At 40.4% G+C, this 18,400-nt stretch overlaps 1 protein-coding gene across 2 annotated transcripts in view; it reads left to right on the top strand.

The window, feature by feature from the left end:
- RGS11 (regulator of G protein signaling 11) overlaps positions 1 to 17,472 on the top strand; it is a 146,342-nt gene extending 128,870 nt beyond the window's left edge. The window contains exons 18-19 of one of the 2 annotated variants that reach the window (XM_089658258.1): positions 7,835 to 7,989; positions 17,148 to 17,472. In XM_089658258.1, coding sequence (XP_089514384.1) covers positions 7,835 to 7,989; positions 17,148 to 17,265 — 273 coding nt within the window. In that variant the 3' untranslated portion in view covers positions 17,266 to 17,472. The remainder of the gene's footprint in view (positions 1 to 7,834; positions 7,990 to 17,147) is intronic. The other variant, XM_089658259.1, reaches the window with a different exon arrangement.
- The last annotated feature ends 928 nt before the right edge of the window (positions 17,473 to 18,400 follow it).

The raw sequence follows: 18,400 nt of genomic DNA on the forward strand, positions 1-18,400 counted from the left end.
TTCTACTTTAGAAATCGGTGCGGCTCCGACCAAGTCAGAACCGCGCCGATATGACCGCTGTAATTGCAGACAATAGGCTGCGATTTGGCATGCGATTTGCAAGTCACATGCAGGGGCGGACTGACCATTTGGACACGAGGGCCCGGGGTCAGTAGGGGGCCCCATGAGATGCCCCTGGTACCTTTTTCATAGGCTTTTTTGAGTTTGGGCAAGGACACAGGGGCCCCATGATCCCCTATTGCCTGGGGGCCCCATGAGTTGTCAGTCCGCCCCTGGTCACATGGCATGCATATCGCATGCCAATTCGCATCCAGTGTGACCGGGGTCTAAAAGTGAAATCAAGATTCTCCATAAATCAGCGGCGTCCCTAGGATTGGTGTCACCCAGTGCGATAACACTTGGTGATCCCCGCAGGATGGATCGGATCTGCAGATTGAGGAAAATGGATCGGAGTCTGATCCATTATGCTCCCCAGTCCACAGATCTGATCCATCCTGCGGGGATTGTACGGAGTGACACCGGACCCGCTCCACGAAAAGGTAAGTTGTAAAGAAAGCCGACGATCCCCGCAGGATGGATCGGATACATCCTGCGGGGATCTTCGGCTTGCTTTACAACTTACCTTTTCGTGGCGCAGGTCCGGTGTCACCCCGTGCGGTAGGTGTCACCCGGTGTGGCGTGCACCCCTCCCCCTGCACCTGCTTCAGGACGCCACTGCCGTAAATGACCTAAAAATTATAGAAATATCTGCAAATTAAAAAAAAATTGAACCTTGCTTGATTATCAGCAATGTCATGGCTCTATCGCCACCTGCTGGCAATACATTTAATACCTCTTCTTTTTTTTTTTTCCATGAACTTTAGTTTTAGATTACCCAGTAACATGATTCCTTTGTTTAGATATTTATAGGAGCGGGTTATTAGCTGTCCGGGTCATTGACAGAAATCCTTTTCCCTGTGTTGTTTTTTTTGCCTCTGCAACGGAAACGATTCCCAGGCCTTTAAAGTGCGCAGATTTGTTTCTACCATCAATTAGCAAGCCCTGGGGAGTTTAGCAGACCGGCTTGTTCTGGAGAGACTGTGCTTGTTCCCATATTCAGTGATGATGCATTAATGCCAGCATCAAGAAAAATTAAACTCCTGCAGCTAATCAGGGGCAGCTTGCCCTTAGCGGTGTTTATACAGAGACCAAAATATGTTCAGAAAAGAACATGGAAATACTGTCATTTTTTTGCTTGCATCAAAATTTGTAGATTATCTACATATGTAAGCCAATGGTGGTCGACTTCCTTGATAAGTTTGGCCTTTTACATTACCATAGGGTCTTATATAGGAACAACAATTTAGCATAAGGCTATGGAAAGCTGCCTGATACTGCAGGATGAAACAGGAGAAACTGTTAACAAACAGTGACCACACAAAATAGGGGTTGTTGGAGACTGCGGCCATGCTATAGAAGTTGTTGGAGACTGCGGCCATGCTATAGAGGTTGTTGGAGACTGCAGCCATGCTATAGAGGTTGTTGTACATTGTGACCATGCATTGAAGTTGTTACAGACTGTGGTCATGCGATAGATGTTGTTAGACACTACTGCCATGCATTGGGGTTGCTTGAGACTGTGGTCATACTATAGGAGTTGTTTGAAAGTGTGGTCATACTATAGCAGTTGTTGGAGACTACGACCATACTATAGAAGTTGTTGGAGTATGCAGCCATACTATAGAAGTTGTTGGAGTATGCGTCCATACTATAGAAGTTGTTGGAGTATGCGTCCATACTATAGAAGTTGTTGGAGTATGCAGCCATACTATAGAAGTTGTTGGAGTATGCGTCCATACTATAGAAGTTGTTGGAGTATGCGTCCATACTATAGAAGTTGTTGGAGTATGCAGCCATACTATAGAAGTTGTTGGAGTATGCGACCATACTATAGAAGTTGTTGGAGTATGCGACCATACTATAGAAGTTGTTGGAGTATGCAGTCATACTATAGAAGTTGTTGGAGTATGCGTCCATACTATAGAAGTTGTTGGAGTATGCGTCCATACTATAGAAGTTGTTGGAGTATGCGTCCATACTATAGAAGTTGTTGGAGTATGCAGCCATACTATAGAAGTTGTTGGAGTATGCAGTCATACTATAGAAGTTGTTGGAGTATGCGTCCATACTATAGAAGTTGTTGGAGTATGCAGTCATACTATAGAAGTTGTTGGAGTATGCGTCCATACTATAGAAGTTGTTGGAGTATGCAGTCATACTATAGAAGTTGTTGGAGTATGCGTCCATACTATAGAAGTTGTTGGAGTATGCGTCCATACTATAGAAGTTGTTGGAGTATGCAGCCATACTATAGAAGTTGTTGGAGTATGCAGCCATACTATAGAAGTTGTTGGAGTATGCGTCCATACTATAGAAGTTGTTGGAGTATGCAGCCATACTATAGAAGTTGTTGGAGTATGCGTCCATACTATAGAAGTTGTTGGAGTATGCGTCCATACTATAGAAGTTGTTGGAGTATGCGTCCATACTATAGAAGTTGTTGGAGTATGCGTCCATACTATAGAAGTTGTTGGAGTATGCGTCCATACTATAGAAGTTGTTGGAGTATGCAGCCATACTATAGAAGTTGTTGGAGTATGCGACCATACTATAGAAGTTGTTGGAGTATGCAGCCATACTATAGAAGTTGTTGGAGTATGCGTCCATACTATAGAAGTTGTTGGAGTATGCAGCCATACTATAGAAGTTGTTGGAGTATGCGTCCATACTATAGAAGTTGTTGGAGTATGCAGCCATACTATAGAAGTTGTTGGAGTATGCAGCCATACTATAGAAGTTGTTGGAGTATGCGACCATACTATAGAAGTTGTTGGAGTATGCAGCCATACTATAGAAGTTGTTGGAGTATGCGTCCATACTATAGAAGTTGTTGGAGTATGCAGCCATACTATAGAAGTTGTTGGAGTATGCAGCCATACTATAGAAGTTGTTGGAGTATGCGACCATACTATAGAAGTTGTTGGAGTATGCAGCCATACTATAGAAGTTGTTGGAGTATGCGTCCATACTATAGAAGTTGTTGGAGTATGCGGCCATACTATAGAAGTTGTTGGAGTATGCGTCCATACTATAGAAGTTGTTGGAGTATGCAGCCATACTATAGAAGTTGTTGGAGTATGCGTCCATACTATAGAAGTTGTTGGAGTATGCAGCCATACTATAGAAGTTGTTGGAGTATGCGTCCATACTATAGAAGTTGTTGGAGTATGCGTCCATACTATAGAAGTTGTTGGAGTATGCGACCATACTATAGAAGTTGTTGGAGTATGCAGCCATACTATAGAAGTTGTTGGAGTATGCGTCCATACTATAGAAGTTGTTGGAGTATGCGACCATACTATAGAAGTTGTTGGAGTATGCAGCCATACTATAGAAGTTGTTGGAGTATGCAGCCATACTATAGAAGTTGTTGGAGTATGCGACCATACTATAGAAGTTGTTGGAGTATGCAGCCATACTATAGAAGTTGTTGGAGTATGCAGCCATACTATAGAAGTTGTTGGAGTATGCAATCATACTATAGAAGTTGTTGGAGTATGCAGCCATACTATAGAAGTTGTTGGAGTATGCAGCCATACTATAGAAGTTGTTGGAGACTGTGGCCATGCTGTAGGAGGTTTTAGACACTGTGGCCATGCGTTGGGACTGTGGTCATGCTATAGGAATTATTAGACACTGCGACCATGTTATATTTGTTTTTGGACACTTGTTTTTGCGACCGTACTATAGAAGCTGTTGGAGATTGCAGCCATGCTATAAGAGTTGTTGGACATTGTGATTATGCTATAGGAGTAGCTGAAGACTGTGGTGAAGCTATAAGAGGTGTTAGAGATTGTGGTCATGCTACAGGAGTTGTTGGAGACTGTGGTCATGCTACAGGAGTTGTTGGAGACTGTGGCCATGCTACAGGAGTTGTTGGAGACTGTGGCCATGCTACAGGAGTTGTTGGAGACTGTGGCCATGCTACAGGAGTTGTTGGAGACTGTGGCCATGCTACAGGAGTTGTTGGAGACTGTGACCATGCTACAGGAGTTGTTGGAGACTGTGGCCATGCTACAGGAGTTGTTGGAGACTGTGGCCATGCTACAGGAGTTGTTGGAGACTGTGGCCATGCTACAGGAGTTGTTGGAGACTGTGACCATGCTACAGGAGTTGTTGGAGACTGTGGCCATGCTACAGGAGTTGTTGGAGACTGTGGCCATGCTACAGGAGTTGTTGGAGACTGTGACCATGCTACAGGAGTTGTTGGAGACTGTGACCATGCTACAGGAGTTGTTGGAGACTGTGACCATGCTACAGGAGTTGTTGGAGACTGTGGCCATGCTACAGGAGTTGTTGGAGACTGTGGCCATGCTACAGGAGTTGTTGGAGACTGTGGCCATGCTACAGGAGTTGTTGGAGACTGTGGCTATGCAATAGGAGTTGTTGGATAGATGTGGCTGGAATTAAAGCACCATGCTATAATGTTTAAACCCAGATATAAGTTTACTCCAAAAACAAATTTCCTACAGAAGCCAAAATGTTTCAGAAGCTAAGCTCTGTCCCCTTCATAGAGCTAGAATGTACAATGACATAGTCAACATGCAATATCTATAACTATGGTGTAAGGAAACTGTAAACTGACAGATCTCCTCACCGGTGTACCAGCTTTTGAGTTGGGGAGTTCATCTACACATTGCATTCTTCCCAACACTACCTTCTCCAAATGAGGCAGAATACCCCTTTGAGTATAAGACAGGGGTGTCCAAACTATGGCCCTCCAGGTGTTGAGGAACTGCAAGTCTCATGAGGCCTTGCAAGACACTGACATCCACAAGCAAGACACCCAGAGGCAGAGGCATGATGGGACTTGTAGTACTTCAACACCTGGAGGGCCATAGTTTGGGCACCCCTGGTATAAGAGGTCAATTAGAAAGGACACAAGAAACACTTATGACCAAAAGGAAACATGAAAGTCTTTTCTACAGCAAACAATCAAAGGTTACATCCAACCAGGGGCGGACTGACAACTCATGGGGCCCCCGGGCAATAGGGGATCATGGAGCCCCTGTATCCTTGCCCAAACTCGAAAAAGCCTATGAAAAAGGTACCAGGGGCATCTCATGGGGCCCCCTACTGACCCCGGGCCCTCGGGCAGTGCCCGAGTTTCCAAATGGTCAGTCCGCCCCTGCATCCAACTGGACTTTTTCTGTAAGGTTGAAAATGTTTCTCCAAGCCCTTTCTTCCTAGTGTCAGGAAGATACCCTAGCATTTATATCCATACAGTGACCATGGAGTGTGTAGATGTTGATTGTCCAAGAACAGGATGGAGTCATTATTCTAGTATAGGTTACGGACATACAGTTTTTTTTTTTCATTCTGTCTAATTTTCCAACTTCTGTATTACTAACAACTTTTCAAGTAATTCTGTTAGTTTACATAGCTGGCTCTTTTAGTTGTGGTTCTCTGGCCATTAGTTGTAGCCATTCCCGGCCTTCCGAGAGAAATATTTTAGGTTTGTAGAGTATCCTTTGTGTCTTAGGACAAAACCCCTGCTGGTGAAAGACTTAACAAATGATAAAAATAACTTCCCCCAGAGGACACAAAAATGGAATCTGGACAGAACTTCAGAAGGCTTTCCAGATACTGAAGAGTTATCTTTAGATAAATTAGAACTTTGGCCTAAAGTCAAAAATCTCAAAATCTACGACCCACATATTGCATATGCAGGACTGCTATAGGAAATGATGGGTTCCTCACTAGATGATGTCTCAACGCCCTTTACCCACTTCCACATCCCATCATGCACCTTTCTTTATTGTTATATTTTTAAGAAGCTAAGAGATCACAAGATCTGTGAAGGTAATCTGTATTTACATGCCTGTTTATTGCTAATTTATCTAGTTGGCTTACATTCTCAATGGCACAACATCAATCTGAGGTCTTTCACACACACACAAGCAGTCATAGTGCTATATGTATAATTTGTTTGCGCTGCCAGAATTAGTTTTTTAATCAATATAACAGTCCAGAGTAAAAACTTTCACAGATGATATTTGGCGAAACCATATTTTCCAAGATACATTTAATAGAAGAAAGTAATTTTTTTATTATTATATATTTTATACTATTTTATTATTTATTTTTGCTTTGTTTTTTTTTCTATATAATTTTCTATATTATTTTTGTATAGAGGGGGTGGAGGGCAGTTGCCCATTCCTCCGCCATCGTTCGTAGAGTCAGTCACCAATCTCGTGCCAGCATTTGTCACATTCGCTCGATCATGTCTGGGGAAACCAGTCGTAAACACATTTTCTGCTCACGGCTTCTGTCCCTGTAAACTTGCACCAACATTCCATGCGTCTCCATCACTGTTTTCCCCAATTTGTAGCAGAACTTGATGTGATCCTTCCTCTCACACTGACTACGTTTGACTACGCGCAGCGGCTTTACCCTGACGATCACATGTACTCCATGCTAGGTGGCATTTTCGACGTGTCTCTGGATAGCTATGTGCATACGTGCAAACCTGGTCCATGTTGTTGTTGATACTCCTACTCTCTAGCTCCCTGGTCTCCTCCTCTCATGCCCGACTCCAGGACTTCTCCAGGACTTCCCCCATCCTCTGGAACTCCCTACCCCAATCCATCAGACTGTCACCTACCCTCCTCACCTTTAGGTGCACCCTGAAAACCCATCTCTTCAGGGAAGCCTACCCCGCCCTCACCTAACAGCCGATCTCCTCCACTCCTCCTACCACTCCATCCCCCACAGCCACTTCCTCCTGTACCACTACCCCCTCCCTCCTAGATTGTAAGCTCCAAAGAGCAGGACCCTCAAACCCCTCGTGTATTGTATTGTTACTGTATTGTCTCATGTACTGTCCCCCACTACAATGTACAGCGCTGAGCAAACTTTTTGGCGCTATATAAATAATGTATAATAATAATAATAATAATAATATATCGGACCATTCACCAAACTAGACACACCTCATAGATAATGCTACTGCCACAACAGATGGGTGTCTGCATTAAAAAAAAAAAAATGTTTTGCCTTTAGTTACACTTTAAAACACAACTTGACTATTTCATTTTGAGTCTAGTCACGTTATCAAAAAGGGTTGTATGATTTTTTTAAATTCGTTTTTCCTTATCAAATGTACAATACTTCATTCTCTGCTTAATGTTTATCTGTCATTTGTAATTGTAGAATCATCATGTTAAATGGAAACAGATAATTAATTTTTTTGGGTTTTTTTTGCCTGGTGATTATTTTGGCAATCTGGAAAATGTTCTTGTTTTTCTTCATCTAATAAAAATGAAATGAATAAAAAAAAATATAAAGTTGAGTAATCCAATAGCCTTAGCTGAAGCAGCAATGTATTTTTTTTTCTCTACTGAACTGCAAAACTGAAAGTCTGATTAATAATTAATTTAAAAAAATTCATATTAAAAAAAAGATTATTAAAATAATAAAAATCAGATCCAACTGACAGCCAATAGATTCATTTCTCATGGTGTGAATTTGGCCTTTTTTTGTGCACCAAATTTGAAATAAAGCCTATCAATTTCCCGGGAATTAGTGGCTTGGAAGGTGTCTTTCTGATGCCTTCTCGTGTACAGGAAACTGGTGTGTTGCTCCAGGTGACCAAAAATATTTAGGGTGCCATTTTCTTGGTTAGAGAAAAAAAAAGTTTGTGTCTGGCTGATGCTGACAACTCCACTGTGTGTGTTTTTACGGTTGTCCTCACCTTTCCCATTGTCACCTATCTTTTCCTATCTCATTTGCACAGCTGTCCCCGCTAAGCAGTCCCTTGGCTAAGTTACCTGGAAATCCATTGCCTGCTTGTCCCGAAGAAGGACAGTCCTTGCACGGTGCCTCCTCCTTCTCCGCTCACCCGGAAGCTCCTTCCACCTTCCCACCTCCCTCCGCGAATGGCTCTGAGAGGTGTAATCTCTGTCACTTGTCTTGGTTTTCTTAGATTATATAATAATAATAGTAATGGTAATAATTAATATGGTACAGCCAAGTTATATATAGAACAGTTTCTGGCAGCTAATGCTATCTCTTTCTCGAAGTGGCAAATCATTTAATACTCACTCCAGCCAAAACCCAAACAACCCAACAAATATTTAGTTCTGGATAACGCCGGAAAGGGTTAGAGCCTCTGTGAGGATTTTTCTGCCATTTTGTACCACAGCAAGGAGATTTGAACTTTGTGTCAGGACTATTTCTTCTCCTGGTGTCAAAGGGACAGGATGTGGGGGAAAATCTCCCCAGTGGGTTCACAGGCAGAAATGAAAACCTAAAATAACTTATTTATTTATACTGCCTAATTTATTCAAAAGTATAAAATCTCTCATAGATGTTTCAAATGGGGGGAATCGGGTTTTGTAATGTTAATCTATCCCAACATTTTAAAAAGTGTGTGTGTGGGTGGGGGTGGGTTAGGCTTTCCAGTGTTAATAAATCCCAAATTATATAATTTGGGGGATTAGGTTTTGAAATGTTATTCTATTCAAAATGGAAAAATTGGGGGCGATTAGACTTTGAAATGTTAATGTATCTAAAATTTAAAACTTGGGGCATTAGGCTTTGAAATGGCATTCTAGCCAACGTTTAAAAAATTGGGGGCGATTAGACTTTGAAATGTTAATGTATCTAAAATTTAAACCATGGGGCATTAGGCTTTGAAATGGCATTCTAGTCAACATTTAAAAAATTGGGGGCGATTAGGCTTTGAAATATTAATCTATCCAATATTTTAAAAAATTTGGGTAATCACACTTTGAAATGGCATTCTAGCCAACATTTAAAAAATTGGGGGTGATTAGGCTTTGAAATGTTAACCTATGAAACATTTTTAAAAAATGGGGGAAATTCGGCTTTGAAATGTTAATGAATCCAATATTTTTAAAAATAGTGGAGGGGGGATTAGGCTTTGTAATGTTAATCTATCCACCATGTAAAAAAAAATGGGGGAATTAGGCTTTGAAATGCTAATCTACCCAAGTTTAAAAACTTTGGCGGTAGGGGAGTGGTGAAGCTTTGGAATGTTAATCTATCCAAAATGTTTAAAAATTAGGGGGATTAGGCTTTGAAATGTTAATATATCTAAAATCTAAAAATTGGGTGCGATTAATCTTTGAAATGTTAATGTATCTAAAATTTAAAACTTGGGGCATTAGGCTTTAAAATGGCATTCTAGCCAACATTTAAAAAATTGGGGGCGATTAGGCTTTGAAATATTAATCTATCCAATATTTAAAAAAAATTGGGGTAATTACACTTTGAAATGGCATTCTAGCCAACATTTAAAAAATTGGGGGTGTTTAGGCTTTGAAATGTTAATCTATGAAACATTTTTAAAAAATGGGGGAGATTCGGCTTTGAAATGTTAATGTATCCAATATAAAAAAGGGGGGGGGGGGGAATTAGGCTTTGTAGTGTTAATCTATTCAAAATGTAAAAAAGTGGGGGGATTAGGTTTTGAAATGTTAACCTACCCAAGATCAAAAACATTGAGGGCCAGTAAGGCTTTGGAATGTTAATCTATTCAAGGTTTTTAAAATTGGAGGGATTAGGCTTTGAAATGTTAATGTGTCCAAAATGTTTAATAATGGAGGGGGGGGGGATTACACTTTGAAATGTTAATGTATATACAAAATGTAAAAATTAGGGGATTAGGCTTTGAAATGTTATTCTATTCAAAATTTAAAAATTGGGAGCTAGTAAGCTTTGAAATGTTGATGTGTCCAAAATTTAACATTTGGGGTAAGTACTCTTGGAAATGCTAATCTGTCCACACTAAAAAAATGGGGGTAATTAGGTTTTAAAATGTTAATCTATGAAACATTTTTTAAAAATGGGGGAAATTCGGCTTTGAAATGTTAATGAATCCAATGTTTTTTAAAAAAGTGGAGGGGGGGGGATTAGGCTTTGTAATGTTAATCTATCCACCATATAAAAAAAAATGGGGGAATTAGGCTTTGAAATGCTAATCTACCCAAGTTTAAAAACTTTGGCGGTAGGGGAGTGGTGAGGCTTTGGAATGTTAATCTATCCAAAATGTTTAAAATTTAGGGGGATTATGCTAATAATATATAATATGTTAATATATCCAAAATGAAAAAATTGGGTGCAATTAATTTTTGAAATGTTAATATATTCAAAATTTAAAAATTGGAGTAATCACGCTTTGAAATGTTAATCTGTCTACACTAAACAAAATTGGGGTGATTAGGTTTTGAAATGTTAATCTATGAAACATTTTAAAAAAATGGAGGAGATTTGGATTTAAAATGTTAATGTATCCAATATTTAAAAAAAAGGGGGGAGGGGGGGGGTTAGGCTTAATGTGTCCACAATGTAAAAAAATAGGGGCATTAGGCTTTGAAATGGTAATCTACCCAAGATCAAAAACTTTTGGGGGGGGGTAAGGTTTGGAATGTTAATCTTTCCAAAACTTTTAAAAATGAGGGAGATTAGGCTCTGAAATGTTAATGTATCCAAAATGAAAACATCTAGGGAAATTAAGCTTTGAAATGTTAATATATCCAAAATGTAAAAATTGGGGTAATTACACTTTGAAATGTTAATCTGTCCACACAGATAAAAATGAGGGGGATTAGGCTTTGAAATGTTAATGTTCAATTGAAACCATTTGGGGAAATTAAGCTATGAAATGTTAATATATCCAAAATGTAAAAATTGGGGTAATTACACTTTGAAATGTTAATCTGTCCACACAGGTAAAAATGAGGGGGATTAGGCTTTGAAATGTTAATGTTCAAATTGAAACCATTTGGGGAAATTAAGCTTTGAAATGTTAATATATACAAAATGTAAAAAGTGGGGGATTAGGATTTGAAATGTTTTTCTATCCGAAAATTTAAAAATTGGTGATGATTAGGCTTTGAAATGTTAATATATCCAAATTTAAAAAATTGTGGGATTTTGCTTTGAAATGTTATTCTATTCAGAATAAAAAAAATTGGGGGCGATTAGGTCTTGAAATGTTAATATATCCAAAATTAAAAAATTGGGGGCAATTAAGTTTTGAAATGTTAATCTGTCTACACTAAAAAAAAGAGGGTGAAAAGCTTTGAAATGTTAATCTATGAAACATTTTTTAAAAATGGAGGAGATTCGGCTTTGAAATTTTAATGTATCCAATATTTAAAAAAAAAGGGGAGGGGGGTTAGGCTTTGTAATGGTATTCTATCCAAAATGTAAAAAATTGGGGGGATTAGGCTATGAAATGTTAACCTACCCAAGATCAAAAACATTGGGGGAGGGTAAGGCTTTGGAATGTTAATCTATCCCAGTGTTTCTCAACTCCAGTCCTCATGGATCCCCAACAGGTCATGTTTTCAGGATTTCCATTATTTTGCACAGGTGATTTGATCAGTTTCACTGCCTTAGTAATTACCACAGCTGTTTCATCTGAGGGAAATCCTGAAAACATGACCTGTTGGGGGTCCATGAGGACTGGAGTTGAGAAACACTGATCTATCCAAAGTTTTTAAATTTGGAGGGATTAGGCTTTGAAATGTTAATGTATCCAAATTGAAAACAGTTGGGGAAATTGGGCTTTGAAATGTTAATATATCCAAAATGTAATACATTGGGGGTGATTCGGTTTTAAAAAGTTGATATAACCAAATGTAAAACATTGGGGGGAATTAGGCTTGGAAATGTTAATCTATCCAAAAGTAAAACATGGAAGTGGATTAGGCTTTGAAATTTTAAGATATCCAAAATTAGAAAAAAAAATGTGAAAGGGGGATTAGGCTTTGACGTGTTAATCTGTCCAAAATTTTAAAATTTTGGGGGTATTAGGCTTTGAAATTTTAAGATGAATCTAGGCTTATTTATTAAATTTTTTTAATTCGGGACAGGAAGGGGAAGAGGTAGAAGCTGTATAAGGCTGTGGTGATCTTACTTCACTCTCTGTCCCAGTGATAGCCATCCCCAGGACAGGAAATAATGAAGAATGTCCCCATCAAGGACAAGGGCAGCAACAAAAAACTTAAACGAAGCAATAGAAAAAAATTGTTTGGCTGGAGTTCGGTTTTATTGCCGAAAACTGTGATCTGGAAGCAGGAAATGACTTTATTGAATTTTATGTATTTTCTTATTTTATTGTATAGCCTTTGGAGACATTCAGAACATTTCATTCAATATGATCTATAACAGTTTTTTAGGGTTTTAGATGTAAAATAGAAATTTACAAAGTTTTGATATAGTCCAGGAGCTCCAATTTCACACATCTGCAGTGCAACATTCCGGTGAAACCTGGTATTTGAGAACTATATCCTAAAGCTGAATTCTAGGCAAAATACACCAATCATGCATTCATTAGCTCATCATACAATATATATTTTAAATGCAGCTAGTGTAAGTATCAGAATTTGATTTGGTATCGGCACCTTGTAATACCAATTACAGCAAAGCTCAGACTTGGACAGGGAAAGTCAGAACTGGGAGCCAGTCAGGTGTACTATGGGTACATGCAATGAAAATAATCATGCTGACAGGAGGAGAGAGAATAGTGATGAGCTGATCAGTATTCTGCTGCACCTTCACTGTCCAGTCACAGGCCAGGGGTGACCAAGCTGTATTGCTTCAATTTATTAGAATTTTTATTGCTGCTAGTAAGCAGGGGATGGTTAGTTGTAAGAAAGAAAAGGGGCGGGGTTTGTAGTAATTCCCAGTAACTTCCAGTGACGTCCACACACATAGAAAGCCAACTCCACTTTTGCATGGACCTGGTGAGTTAGGTAGGTCCAGATGTCCAGGGCGGACTGACCATTTGGAAACTTGGGCACTGCCCGGGGTCAGTAGGGGGCCCCATGAGATGGTACCTTTTTCATAGGCTTTTTTGAGTTTGGGCAAGGGCACAGGGGCCCCATGATCCCCTATTGCCCGGGGGCCCCATGAGTTGTCAGTCCGCCCCTGGGTAGGTCTCTCATATAACTGGAGATTTCGCTAGCACTAGTTTGTGTCATGACCACCCAATGGCAGGGCTGTAATGGTGGCATCAGTCTTCTGCAGCTTGATCAAGAGTTCTAACCCTTCTCCACTTTTTAGGGCTCAGGAAAGGCAATATATAAAGAAATTAAACTTCAAAGTGCAAACTAGGTGCACCAAAAGTAGACCACCTTAAATCTGAAGACAATTTTAAGCTCTGACCCATTTTCTGAAGATTTTTTTTTTTTATCTAATCTTTTTGTATGAGCGCACAGACTGTATAACCCACCCCCCCTTCCCCCACCCTTCAAAGTAATACTTCACTTAATGCCGTTGGAAAGATGTCTCACTTCACTCAATGTTATTTAATATCACAGGCCCTTTTCATACATCTCCGAGCTTACTGCTCCCCCCTCCTCTGTTCGCACTTTAGTCCCATCTCTTCATAATAAAATCACTTCCGCCAACTGAGCATTTTACTATAGAGGAAAAAGATAAAAAGCTGCAGGCCAGCTTTAGATTATTTAAAAACCATCTGTGATCTTCTTATAAGTTACATAACATCTATTATCCATGGGAGACGGCAAGAGAGGGCTTGTGTTCAATCTACATCATTCAATATTGTTTGAAGAAGATGGCATTGTTTAACATTTAAAAATAGTCCACTGTAGCCATTTCACTGAACAAATATAAAAGAGCGTCATAAAACCCGTGCAACAAAAAAGAACTCTATCTGTAATAAAAAGATACAATAATCAAACAACAAAACCTCCTATTTTAGTTTGCTGGGTTCCTGTGACTTTAACAGTCTGCCCCATGAGCTTCTTATTTTAAACATGGTTGCTCTGGGAAGCCTCTCCGACTCACGGTTGAGTGTTGAGTAACCAAGCTCTCAGGATTCCTGGTTCTACACTTTGTTTTGCACGGCTCATAAACCATTTACATGCCCATAAGAGCCCATAGGTCATGGGACAAAGGTGGCCAGGCTAACATTATGTGACACAGTTGAGCAGCAAGTAACCAGGCTCTCATGATTCCTGCACAGTCACTCTTGGTCATTTGAGTCTGACGTATGAAATACACGCCATCCCCAACCAAGGTCAGGAGAAAGACACTCACCAGCCACTTTATGAAGTATTACCCTAAGAAACATTTATTAAAACAACAAAAATAGGTATTATACTCACAAATGCCAATATTGTCAAAGGCACATCACGAAAAAACAGCACTGTCCAATCTACACTACATGCCTGTCCATAATGGGAACCCTGGACTTCCAAGAGGCTAACGCGTTTCGAAGACTTGCCTCTTCCTCAGAGCCAATCCAAATATTCCTGCACTTGGGAATGGACTCAACATAGGCTATAACCATATCACGGATATCCTGGAATATGCACTCCTTGCTGCCCTCAGAGGACCAGGAAAGTCCAAATGTACTGGATGTGAAGAAAACAAACAAGAGGGCGGACCGGCCTAGTGCATTACCATAAAAATGTTTTTATTAAAACAATAAAAATAGGTATTGTACTCACAAATGACAATATTGCCAAATGCACATCACGAAAAAACAGCACTGTCCAATCTATACTACGTGTCTGTCCACAATGGGAACCCTGGACTTCCAAGAGGCTAACGCGTTTCGAGGACTTGCCTCTTCCTCAGAGCCAATCCAAATATTCCTGCACTTGGGGATGGACTCAACATAGGCTATAACCAGGGGCGGACTGACCATTTGGAAACTCGGCACTGCCCGAGGGCCCGGGGTCAGTAGGGGGCCCCATGAGATGCCCCTGGTACCTTTTTCATAGGCTTTTTTGAGTTTGGGCAAGGACACAGGGGCCCCATGATCCCCTATTGCCCGGGGGGCCCCATGAGTTGTCAGTCCGCCCCTGGCTATTACCATATCGCGTGTGGCTCTGAGGAAGAGGCAAGTCCTCAAAATGCGTTGGCTTCTTGGAAGTCCAGGGCTCCCATTGTGGACAGACACATGGTGTGGATTGGACAGTGCTGCTTTTTCATGATGTGCCTTTAACAATATTGTCATTTGTGAGTACAATACCTATTTTTATTGTTTTAATAAATGTTTTTCATAGTAATGCACTAGACCGGTGCACCCTCTTGTTTGTTTTCTTCACATCCAGTACATTTGGACTTCCCTGGTCCTCTGAGCAAGGAGTGCATATTCCAGGACATCCGTGATTTGGCTACAGCTTATGTTGAGTCCATACCCAAGCGCAGGAGTATTTGGGTTGGCTGTTTACTTTATTAAGTATATCTTGCTAGTACTGGGTTTGACCCCCTTTTGCCTTTAGAACTGTCTTAATTCTTTGTGGCATAGATTCAAGAAGGCGTTGGAAACATTCCTCTGAGAAATTTGAGTTACTGTTGCCTTTCTATCATCTGGAACCAGTCTGCCCATTCTCCTCTGACCTCTGACATCAACAAGGCATTTTCATCAACACAACTGCTGCTCACTGGATATTTTCTCTTTTTCGGACCATTCTCTGTAAACCCTACAGATCGTTGTGCGTGAAAATCAATTTGTGTTACCAAGCAATTGAACAGCTGTACTTAATAAAGTGGTTGGTGAGTGTAGGTGGCCAGGTTACATTAGCAGACACAGTTGAGCAGCAAGTAATGAGGCTCTTAGAATTCCTACACTCACTGTTGGTTGCGCTTGTAGGTGGTGAGAAAAAAATCCTCTGGGGGTCAAGTGGTAGAGCAGGCCTTGGTAGTATGGAGGGATGGTCATGGAGGGATCAACGTCATCTGAAATATTGAATAGACATTTGTTGGTAACACCGTAGACGTGCTCCATAGCTAATACACCACTTTGCCCATTAATGTGGTATTTCACAGAGATTCAGTGCCTCCTAGCTGCTTAGAAATTCTTGATGCATGGCTAATAGTTCGAAAGAAAGGTCATAGGACATAGGTGGCCTGGAGAACATTACCAGACACAGTTGAGCAGCAAGTAACCAGGTTCTCTGGATTCCTGTACAATCAATCTTGGTTGTACACTGGGTCATTTGCATCTGAATTACGTACCCCTGCCTAACTGTTTAAAACAAGGTCAGGGGGCATAGATGGCCAGGTTACATTACCAGACACAGTTGAGCAGCAAGTAATGAGGTTCTTGGGATATCTGCACACTCACTCTTGGTAGTGCTTGTGGGTGGAGAGAAAAAACCTTCATGTATCAGATTCGCCCTTGGTAGTATGGAGTGATGGTCATGGAAGGGTCATGAGAAGTATTAAATAGACATTTGTTGGTAACACCAAAGACACGTTTCTTGGTTAACGTCCTCAACTAAGCCTAGTACACACGATCAGAAAATCATGAAAATACCACTTTCGAAGCGATCGTACGATAATCTGATCGTTAGTTTTACAGCTTTTATCCAAAATTACTAGAAGGGACACGCATGAAGATTTTTCTCATGCGATATCAGATCATAAAATTTTCATTTAATCAGTACAGTATGAAAATACAATACATTACATTACTTTCTAATTTTTATTCTGTGAAACAAGAATTTTTGTAACTTTAGTAACCTCTTCACCTTCGATATGAGACTAGCATGCAGAAAAGATCATTCGATATTTTCTTTGTGTGTTCGGGGCTTTAATGTAGTGCTTAACAGAGGTTCAGTGCCTTCTGGTTGCTTAGCAATCCTCAGTCCATGCCAACAATTTAGGGCAAACGTCAGGGCCCTAAATTGGCCAGGCTACATTACCAGACAATGCCTCCAATTTTCTGGGAAGGCTTTCCACAAGATGTTGGATTGTGTCTGTGGGAATTTGTGACCATGTAGCCAGAAGAGCATTTGCGAGGTCAGGAACGTTTGTGGGAAGACCTGGCTTGCAATCGATGTTTTAATTTCTCCCCAATTTCAGTGGGTAAGCTCTCTTCAACACCAAACCCATCAAGCCATGTCTTTATGCAGCAGGGGTACAGTCATGCTGGAACAGAAAATGGCCTTCCCCACAAGGTTGGAGGTGCACAATTGTCTAAAATGTCAATAATTTGGAGACGTTTGCACATACTTTTGGTAATATAGTGTATCAGTTTAGGATGAACTTACCAGAATCTCATTCTTTATATTAAAGCTCTCCCATTTGCTTTAACACAGGAATGAAATCCCCCTTGAATGCCAAATATACATCGTAGACAAAGCCTTCGATGTCCAAGAAGACCCGCAAAAACCACAGGCGGACACAGAAAGCCTAGAATGTTCCACCGTCTTTTGATGGCAAGACTGCTGTATCCACCCCCTTTCCCATCCACCACTGGGTCAGGTGCCTTTATACAGAGAAGTATGTAAGATTTTGGACATCAGTAATTTATAAAGGATCAAGTGGAGAAACATGAAGCTTGACAAACTCAAATACCACTTATCATTGTTCCACCACAGGTTAGAAAATAAATGCTGAAATGATCGGTTGGTATAGGCAATACTACAGTCTTCCGTTTCCGTTTTTTCTGAATACACTATATGTAACCTGTGCCTCGTTAGCTGTTGGAGGAATCTCCACATTCCTTCCTAGCCCATGTGTATTGTGAGTGAGGACAAGTTATATCTACAATGGTATACAATGTGTATGTGCTGTGCTGTAACTAGGACACCAATGCAGAGTTTATTTGGATTATTTAAAGGATCCTTCCATCAAAGCTACTGCTTGGATGGAAGGATCCTTTAAATAATCCAAATAAGCTCTGTATTGGTGTATCATAGATACATGATTCCCTAGTGGATAAGAACAACTGACCCCCAAAGGTGTACAGACAAAGACAGCGAAACTGAGGTCCAGTTATCCGTACAATCCCAGTCCTCCTGCTATGGTATAAGAGATCACAGTGTAGCTACTCGATATATTTTATTCATTTTATAGATTTATAAATTTATTTTATTATTCAATCCCTGCCATTTTTTTTTTTTGCTCTCTATCTGACCATTTTCAGACCACGCAAGAATTTTGGGAAAATTTCTTGAACAGGGACGCAGATAGCAGAAAAAAAAACATAACTAGGGTTGCACCAATACCGGTTTTTAATTGGCAAGTACGGGTGTTGATACTTGTGCTCAAGTACTCACCATTACCGATACTTTTGCAGTACGATTTGAGCCCATACAAAATAAATGTCTGAAATCACACCACACCTGCAGGGAAACCGCATGAGATTCGGACAAGTAGCACACCGCATTCCTGTTCAAATCACATGCTGTTCTGTGCAGTGCGATTTGAGCCCATTCATTTTGTAAGGGCACAAATCGCACCGCAAAGGTATTGGTTTCAGGTATCGGAGCATTGCTCGTACTCGTGCAAATGCTTAGTATCTGCACTGAAACTAGTGTCAGTGCAACCCTAACCATAACATCTATCA

This window comes from Staurois parvus, unplaced genomic scaffold, assembly GCF_062004578.1.
Source record: "Staurois parvus isolate SC_StPar_1 unplaced genomic scaffold, SC_StPar_1.0 ptg001060l, whole genome shotgun sequence".
In the NCBI taxonomy this organism is placed as follows: Eukaryota; Metazoa; Chordata; class Amphibia; order Anura; family Ranidae; genus Staurois; species Staurois parvus.